The sequence below is a fragment of the Venturia canescens genome, chromosome 1 (assembly GCF_019457755.1).
Source record: "Venturia canescens isolate UGA chromosome 1, ASM1945775v1, whole genome shotgun sequence".
Taxonomy (NCBI): Eukaryota; Metazoa; Arthropoda; class Insecta; order Hymenoptera; family Ichneumonidae; genus Venturia; species Venturia canescens.
The window spans coordinates 8,805,170-8,814,138 of NC_057421.1; the positions used below are offsets into that span (position 1 = coordinate 8,805,170).

General features: G+C 35.1%; 1 protein-coding gene across 3 annotated transcripts; it reads left to right on the forward strand.

The window, feature by feature from the left end:
• Positions 1–875: 875 nt before the first annotated feature.
• On the forward strand, positions 876–8,237 carry eRF1 (eukaryotic release factor 1). 3 transcript variants are annotated; one of them, XR_006262847.1, is made up of 12 exons: positions 876–1,252; positions 1,357–1,630; positions 2,238–2,413; positions 3,047–3,174; positions 3,258–3,408; positions 3,882–4,072; positions 4,167–4,296; positions 4,376–4,596; positions 5,115–5,262; positions 5,465–5,621; positions 6,314–6,330; positions 6,691–8,237. XR_006262847.1 is itself a non-coding variant. In XM_043433576.1 (10 exons), the coding sequence occupies exons 2-10, from the start codon at positions 1,545–1,547 to the stop codon at positions 6,771–6,773; spliced, it is 1,314 nt and encodes a 437-aa protein (XP_043289511.1). In that variant the 5' UTR covers positions 881–1,252; positions 1,357–1,544; the 3' UTR covers positions 6,774–8,237. The 3 variants fall into 3 exon arrangements, 1 of the variants encoding a protein (XP_043289511.1); XR_006262848.1 differs by lacking the exon at positions 6,314–6,330; XM_043433576.1 differs by lacking the exons at positions 5,465–5,621; positions 6,314–6,330 and having other exon boundaries at positions 881–1,252.
• Positions 8,238–8,969: the final 732 nt, after the last annotated feature.

The following is an 8,969-nucleotide window of genomic DNA, read 5'->3' on the forward strand; positions in this document are numbered from 1 at the left end:
CTCTAGTCAACATTCATCGTAAACGATATTGAGTTGATAAAGAAAAGTTGCGTATTTTCTAAAGAAATGCTGCTTCTTTAAAGTCAAACTATTTATATATAATGCTGTATATTGAATTTTAATACTTTTTGACATTACTTTTTATCTGATCTAAAAAACATTTGTTGAAAAATGTATTTGGGTTATCTTACGCAGATTCTTTGAAACAACAGATCATTGTGTTGAATAAAGTTATGTCGAATAAACAACATGAATGATATATGTATTGTATTGGATTCCGTCTATAGAATCAGGTTCGAAAAGAAATACATATTTTGCATTGATTTTCATCATTTTAAAACGATCGAGAAAAAAATGGAATTAAAAAGTATTTCTGCCAGGTTTTACTCTGTCTTCTCACAACGAGCAGCACCGGTCAAGTTTCAGCGGGAATAAACCTCTAGATTCGCGAATGCACACAGAGATGTGGGGATGTGGCAAAGGCGCCAAGCCTGACAATTGATAATCCTGTTAATTATTCAGTAGGTGTTCAGTAGCAAGGTGATGATGACGTGATTCAAAAACTAATGATGAAGTCTAGAAGCGCGGTAGATTTTTCCAGGATTTTTCTTCACGCGATCAAAAAATCATGATAATCCTTGAAAGTAGGTTCTTTTGTAGATACGATCTGATCGGCAGTACAAATACAGTCAACGTTCAATTTCACGTCGGAATTCGTTGAAACATGACGATTCGAAGTGAAAAACAGGAGAACATACTTCTGTCTTTACAAAACATGTGCAACAAGAGTGTAACTCGAGGTTATTCCGCCGTCCTGTCTATTGGCGCTGACGTCGGATTCTGCCTTTTCTCGCAGAAAGGAGCGAGAGAGGAGAGAGGACACGAGACACGAGTGCTCAACGAACACGCACGGCGGTTCGTTCGGTAGTTTCTTGGGGGTCGGGGGTTAGCGACGTAGCGTGCGGGAAGGAGTGTGTTTTCTCGTTGCCGTCGCCGTCGTGTGTTCTTTTGAGGGTCCGTTAGAACGGATCTTGGAATTTCCACAAAATATCCATTATTATAAATACTCGTCCCGTGCATCATTAGGAACGACAGTTTCGAAGGGCTGAACATTTTTTCATCTCCCCAACGCGTACGTGCGCGTAGATTTGAAAAAAAAAGAACAGGTCCAGTGTGCCACGGCGACGAAGAGGCGCGCTCGACTCCTAAGTTGATGAGAGGTGTGCGTGCGCGCGAGTGTGCGTGTTTGTATGTATGTATACCTTCGTGGTTTTGCGTGTGTATATCTTTATGTGTTTCTCTGCATAGGCGCGCGTGAATTATATACACGTTTACAATTATTTTTTTCACGAATAGAAGGAAAAAAACGATCGCGCTGCGGGGGGGAAACGCATAGAGTTTCTCATGAAGTAAGTGCGAGTGAAAGAAGGAAAAAATACAAGAGCGATAGGGCGATCGCGCGCGGAGGAGGGAGAAAGAATTAGTTGAGGAGGTAAGAAAAAAGAGTGAGTAGTGGGCCACGCGATTTTGCACCACGCGCAGCAATGTCCAACGAGGAAACTTCCGCCGACCGCAATGTCGAGATCTGGAAGATCAAGAAACTCATTAAAAGCCTTGAAATGGCAAGGGGGTAAGTACAAAAGAAATATTTCTTTTCATTGTTTCTCTATTTTCTCGCTTCTCAAATTTTTTAACCTTTTTTCAAGAACAATTTGTCTCGAAATTCGGGAGTAAAGCACGAGTCTAGATGTTCCTTTTTTTCACACTAAACGTGAAATCAAACATATTTCTACGTTTTCTGGCATATGGTGACTCATCAAGACTGATTTTTTTAAGTAATACAGTTACAACTGTGGTCCTTTTTTTATTTATTCGGGTTTATAAAATCTTCATAAGTTTCTAAATTTTTTAATCAATTTTCGCTAATCTGGCTACATTTTGAAATCATATATTTTTTGTCCTAAGAAATAATAAATATCGGGTACAACGTGGTTTCTTGTCCAAAGTTTTGACCATCTTATAGATTTATCGATGAAAAACAAATTCGATGATAATTAGCTAAGAATTTTTTTTTTATGTTTTCAACTTCTTTCGATAAGACTATATTTGCTTCTCTCAATGTTCAAGAAATCAAGGTCACTGCAGCATTGTGTGACCTACTTTTTTTCTAGTTGGCCCAAAAAACAATATTTCTTTTTATACGTAATAGTTTTCCATTAATCGATTGCTTTCTGCAGGAATGGAACCAGCATGATTTCCCTCATAATCCCGCCACGGGACCAAATCTCCAGAGTCAGTAAAATGCTGGCTGATGAATTTGGCACGGCGTCGAATATTAAGTCGAGAGTAAACAGATTATCGGTACTCGGAGCCATAACATCGGTACAACATCGGCTCAAGTTATATACTAAAGGTAATGAATACTGGTTAAGTTTTATTACGACGCTGAAGTTTCCAACATTGGAGTCCAACGAAATGAACGAAAAAAACGTTTGTATTTCACCAATTTTTTATTTCACGAATCGTTGGTGCAGCTTGAAAAACAACGAATCGCAAATTTGGCAGGGAACAAAATCGGAGAATTACTGGAATTATTGGAGAGTTTTTTCGATCATTTCGTTGGACTCCAACGTTGGAAACTTCAGCGTCATGTTTTATTCAGTTTTCATTGCAAGAAAGTGAAACCAAAATGCCTCAACAAAATATGAATTTTTATATTTATCCATTCGTTTATTTTATTTGAGCTTTACTATGATAGAAATTCACAAAAAAATTTTATTTTGTTCATGCTTAGTAAAATTGAACTTAGCAGAGCATTAATGAAACATGAATTTTTATTACCACATGTTTGTTCTATTCGAACAATACAGGCAGTACACGATAGAAATAGTTACAGATTTTTGCTGTACTCACTTTTTTCAAGACTGAGTGCTAAAAATTTCAATTTTATGACCAATGGGATGAAAATTGAAATATTCTTCAAATATTCAACCAATTCAATCCTGAACCAAGATGGAAAATACAACGTTTTTATCTTTTGTGACAGTCCCTCCCAATGGCCTGGTAATATATTGTGGAACGATTGTTACCGAAGAGGGAAAAGAAAAGAAAGTCAACATTGACTTTGAACCCTTCAAACCGATAAACACTTCCCTTTATTTGTGCGATAACAAGGTACAGCAAAAATAAAAATTTGATCATACTCAAGTTGAACATTTTCCATTGTAATGTATAATATTATTCTTGTCACTTTGCAGTTCCATACGGAAGCACTAACAGCCTTGTTGGCGGATGACAATAAATTCGGTTTCATTGTCATGGATGGTAACGGCGCGTTGTTTGGTACTCTGCAGGGTAACACGCGTGAAGTACTTCATAAGTTTACAGTCGATCTACCTAAGAAACACGGTAATAGAACGAACATGAGAACCAGTTGCATTATATAATTTTTGTTCATTCTAAAAGTCTGCAGATATTCGACTCCTGTAATGTCCGATATAAACCAAAAACTATTCAAACCTTTTGAACATCAGGCTGACAGTCTGACATTGTGTTAATTGCATAATCATTCCTTCTATTCATTACATAATTGATAGACGAATTAGATAATATCTATAGATTCTCAAATGACGTTTTCAACAATTCGTTACCGACCCAGTTGGTTGATTATTCTCAAAATTTTATGTTATGCTAATTTGTATTTGTTTTCTTGCTATAGTTTGTTGAATGCTCTTTAATGCATACAACTAAATTCTAAAATAACACATCCATTGTATATAGTATTTTTATTACTCAACTTTCAAGAACACCTGTCTTATTTTCCATTGTAATCAGTGTTTTGTCGTATATGTGGTTTGTGAAATTGGAAAATATGTTTGTAGGCAGAGGAGGACAATCTGCTCTCCGTTTCGCCAGATTGCGAATGGAAAAGAGACATAATTATGTTCGAAAAGTGGCTGAAGTTGCCACTCAATTATACATTACGAATGATAAACCGAATATAGCTGGTCTCATCCTTGCTGGTAGTGCTGATTTCAAAACGGAGCTTAGTCAGTCTGATATGTTCGATCCCGTGAGTACTGATTTCCTGATCGAGCTATAACATTGTGTTTTATTAAACTTTTTTCGAGCCATCACTGATCGATTATTTTCATTCATTTCCACAGAGATTGCAAGCCAAAGTAATAAAACTCGTAGACGTTTCCTACGGGGGTGAGAATGGTTTCAATCAGGCCATCGAACTAGCGGCCGAGTCCCTCCAAAACGTTAAATTCATTCAAGAGAAAAAGCTTATAGGTAAATTCCTACTCACTCAAACATAAACAAAACAATAGTTGAATCAGAAATTTTTAATTTTATTTCCTTTCATTTCTAGGTCGTTATTTTGATGAAATATCACAAGATACGGGAAAATATTGTTTCGGTGTCGAAGACACGCTGCGAGCTCTCGAACTAGGAAGCGTCGAAACTCTGATTTGTTGGGAAAATCTCGATATCCAACGATACGTGCTGAAAAATCATACAAACGCGGAAGAGAAGGTGCTACACCTTACACCCGAACAAGAAAAGGATAAGACTTATTTCACCGACAAGGAGGTACGTTTTTTTTATCGAAGTTTTTACTTAAATTTTATAAATGATTGATGTCGGTAACGGTCAACTGTTTCTCTTAATTGATGACATTGTATGTAATTGCATCGGCCTTTTTGTTTGCGATTTTATGTGTAGCTTTCTCAAACACACAAACAAATATCAATTTCCATAAACCAAATCTATAATAATTTTATGCAAATGAAGAAAAACGGATTTTATTTTTTTCAAATTCCATCAAATCATACTTCATAAAGACTCTTAAAGGTTAACATGAGCGAATTAACGACTATTGATTATATAAATTCTATTGGAGCATTTTTGCATAGATATTTCTAGTATACATTCCTATACAAAAGTATACATTCGTATAGAGCTTCAAGAATTTTTCTTTTCAATTGAGTGAAATACAAGAGTGGCGAGGTGCATGAAAGAAGCTCTCCTGAGGCGGATTTCTCTGCATTTTGTTAAGTTAAAAATACTTGTTTCGAATTTCACAACGTTTTTCCCTCTTTTTTGCTCAGAGTGGTGTTGAGCTCGAATTGGTCGAATGTCAACCCCTGCTCGAGTGGCTTGCGAACAACTACAAGAGTTTTGGCGCTACCCTAGAAATAATAACTGACAAATCGCAAGAAGGTTCTCAATTCGTCAGAGGTTTCGGTGGTATCGGAGGTAAGCGTTAATCCTCTTATTTTCTATCGATATAGTTTGCGGAAAAAAATGTAAACCACTACAGCAAAAGGTCTATTGAAATCCTTTTAAAAATATTACCAATTCCTTGAGTATATGAAAACAAAATGATAACGACGAAACCGCACGAGGCGCATATTAATCGTGCAGTTTTCTTTTTTGTTTGTGATACTTTGATGTATAGGAATCCTCCGCTACAAAGTCGATTTCCAGTCACTGCAGGCCGACGAGCCTCTCGATGACGTTGACCTCGACGATTACTAATTATCCAACTGTGCAAAACAAAACAAAAACCAAACACAATAAATACAAAAAAAAAACGTACTCTGATTCGAATCCAGGTAGACATTTATCTGTCTCTTTGAGTGCATTCGTTGATCTTTTATTACTATTTTTTCGTTAGCGTAACTACATTGTGTAATCAATCATATTATGTGAAATTTTTCAAAACGTTATTTTCTCACTTATCTCTGAATCTATGGTTCAGAAGTTCAGTTCAGTTTAAAAAAATGTTTTTTTTTTTTCAATCATTTCGTTCAATCGCCTCGCCAAATGAATCACTACAAAATACGAGTATCGTTTTTTTACCCGCATCAATCGCTATGGACACATTTATCGTGATTTTCCAGTTGAAATATTTTCCCTATTTTTTAGTTTTTTCTTTCTTTTTCATTATTATTTTGCATGGTAGATGAATGCTTGATAGTAAGAGTAATATACAAGCCGACACGTAGAATATAATCGACTATTCCATTGAATTGTTTGGTTCGACGATCCTGTGCGGGCTTCGTGAACAGAAAAAAATGCATAACTCGAGGCATGTCGTTGTACCTGTGTGTGAGCTCGATTTAATCATTCAATCGCTATTTAATCAAATAAAATGGTCGAAAATTTTCAAAATTTTTTTGATCATTTAATGTTTTTCTTATTGTTCTTTTCTTTAATACATTCATACAGATGTAATATATTTTTTTAAACTTTTTTGTAAAAATTTACATAACGGTATACTAATCGATGTGTCGTTCCCTATTAGCTCGCACATTTGGAAAGGTATAGTACATGCTTCCTACTTGAAAAAAAAAGACTTAAAGAGAAAACGCGTTCGAGCCATAGCCATAATGAGTGTATACCCGCGACAAAAGTGCACTTTTTCGTAGGCTATAATCCTTCGAGACGGTATTTTTCTCCCAATATAGAAAGTTGAAAACAAGGCAACATATAAATAAGCAATCACAAACGTCAATATTTAGTTCCTAATAATGAGAGTTTAACAGTCGAAGCGTGAATCAGATATCAAAAGAATGTTTATCGTAATTGTTTATTTCCGTTGAATCGAAATATCTTGAAACATGCGACTGACCAAACTTTTAGTAACAACCCAACTAACGGATGAAAAACTTAAATTTTCAGGTATTTTGCGGTACAAAGTGGACTTTCAAAGTATGCAGTTGGATGACATTGAAATCGAAAATTTCGATCTGGATGACTACTAAAGAAACTGGAAGAAATGAACATCCATACTTTTGGCAAACTCGAAATGATTTACGATTAATAATAAGTAAGAAAAAAGGTATCCAAATACGGACACACCGAGCGGCAAAGGGAAAATGAGAGAGAAAGGGAGGGAAGAGAAAAGCGGGACACTTCATGGGACAATTGCAAAGAGCGAAGAAAAATAACGTGTTTCAAAAAAAAGTTAATAGAAGTTACTGATGAAGAAAGAAAGATTAAATATTTTTCCCCCCGATATTTCATCGACCACGAAATCGTAGCTGTTGAAGAGATTGATGGAATAACGGTTGGGACAATCTTCATCGAGTGTACAAAAATAGTTCGAAAGGAAAAAAAAACAAAACGAAAAGAAAAAACAAATATACAAGGCAGACATAAGGACGTAATGAATTAGTAAAAAAAACCACAGTGTGGAAAACAAATACAGATTAAACAAGAAGGGCAACTCGAAGACTGTGACACTTAATTAAGCCAGCTTGAATACCTGCCTACTACATTAACAAAGCAAAGGAAACAGAACAATGAAAAAAAAAAGAGAGAAACTGAATGAAACTGCAAAAATAGGATTAACCAGAAAGGGATAATAAAAATAGCGTTTTGTCTCGCAAAACGTCTGAATGTGTAGACTAAGAGGCGCTCATTAGGACACGAAGTCGTTCGAAGGAGTATTGTGGTGTGTGATCGATATTAAGATCTATGAATTATTAATTTTAATTGGCTGATAAAAGATCGGCCGAATGCGTTTTAAGATTCCGAGAATTATTTCCTCTAGATTTTTCGGTTGATCATTATTTTTATATTACCGAAAATATTAGATGTTGAGTTATCAAACTGAATACTGCGTGTTCAAGTTTTTTTTTATTCACTAATATTTCGTTACTCGTTTTCATAATTCTGAGCACGCTAACGACAATTATTCTGTACAGTCAAGATTAGACATCGTCTAAAAACACTGCTGCAATCAATTTCCACGATTAAATTGCTTTATGTTCTTTTAATCTTATTGGCATCGATTTCTTTTTGTATGAAATGAGCAAATTTACCGTTAAACTCAGATTTTTTTCTCACATTCTTTTGTCGATTGAAAATGCTTTTTTTTTCCTTCCATTATCTCTTCAAGTAATTATTCAAGTCAACAATCATTTGAAGAGAAGGATAGACGATACTGTGAAAAAAGTACAAGCCGTTAAAACAGTTATTTGGTTATACTCTTGTTTTTTCTTTCGTTTTGTTTTTATCGAGAAATGAAATGAGTGCGCATTGTCTCGATGCGAGATTACTTAACGCACGCGCGGAAGAAAGAAATGTTATCCGATGATTTTTCGCGCTCCTTTTTCTTATCGTTCTTCATGTCTTCATTATAATCAATTTGTGTGTATGTACAAATGTCCGTGGCAAATGGGTGATCTTGAAAGAAAAGAAAAACAAAAACAAAACATGTGCAATTTGTGGGTGTATTTTTTTCTGTATTCGATGATATGTTACAAGGTCAATTCGACGGCGAAGGATTCCCGAATGTATTTGAAACTTAAGATCCTTAAAAAATATTGAATTATTTGAGAAAAAAAAAATAGAAAAATGAAGTAGTACATTTTCGGAAAACCTTCATGCTCGTCATCGAATATCATAGATTTTTTTTCTGTTTTACTTCTTTTGCTAGGAAGTATTTTGTACATTGACGTTATCGTCGGTTATACGATGTTTTTTTTTTTTTATCTTTTTTTTTCGTTCTCACGGAAAGGAGCAGGGAGGAGGAATTGTAATTCCCAATTTGATAACTGCGCTGGACGTGTCTTTGTGGAAGAAAAAAAGTAACTAAATCGTAACGAGATTAATAAGCTCTGGAGCCGAAAACAAAACATTCACGTAACAGAAAAAAAGGAAAAAGACTCGAATCAATAAATAAAATATAAAGGATTAATCGAACGCGACGAACACATACAACGAGATGTTATCCGATATTCTCAAAGAAAAAAAATCCGAATGAAATCGTGTCTTGTACAGTAATTAAATTAACGAAAGGAAAAAATGCGAAGAGGAGATAAAATAGTGTCCTGGGCTGGTCGCGTCAGCAACACTCAATATTTTTCACACGATCTTAAAGAAAAAATAAGAAAAGAGATGATTACACTGAAAAAAAAAGAAATAATGAAAAAGAAAAAAAAACTATTATTATG

Excerpts from the sequence above, each read along its gene's own strand:
- eRF1 (XM_043433576.1), top strand. The coding sequence starts at position 1,545 with ATGTCCAACGAGGAAACTTCCGCCGACCGCAATGTCGAGATCTGGAAG. Across the intron at positions 2,414-3,046 it reads GCTCAAGTTATATACTAAAG|TCCCTCCCAATGGCCTGGTA; the intron begins GTAATGAATACT and ends CTTTTGTGACAG. Across the intron at positions 3,175-3,257 it reads TTTATTTGTGCGATAACAAG|TTCCATACGGAAGCACTAAC; the intron begins GTACAGCAAAAA and ends GTCACTTTGCAG.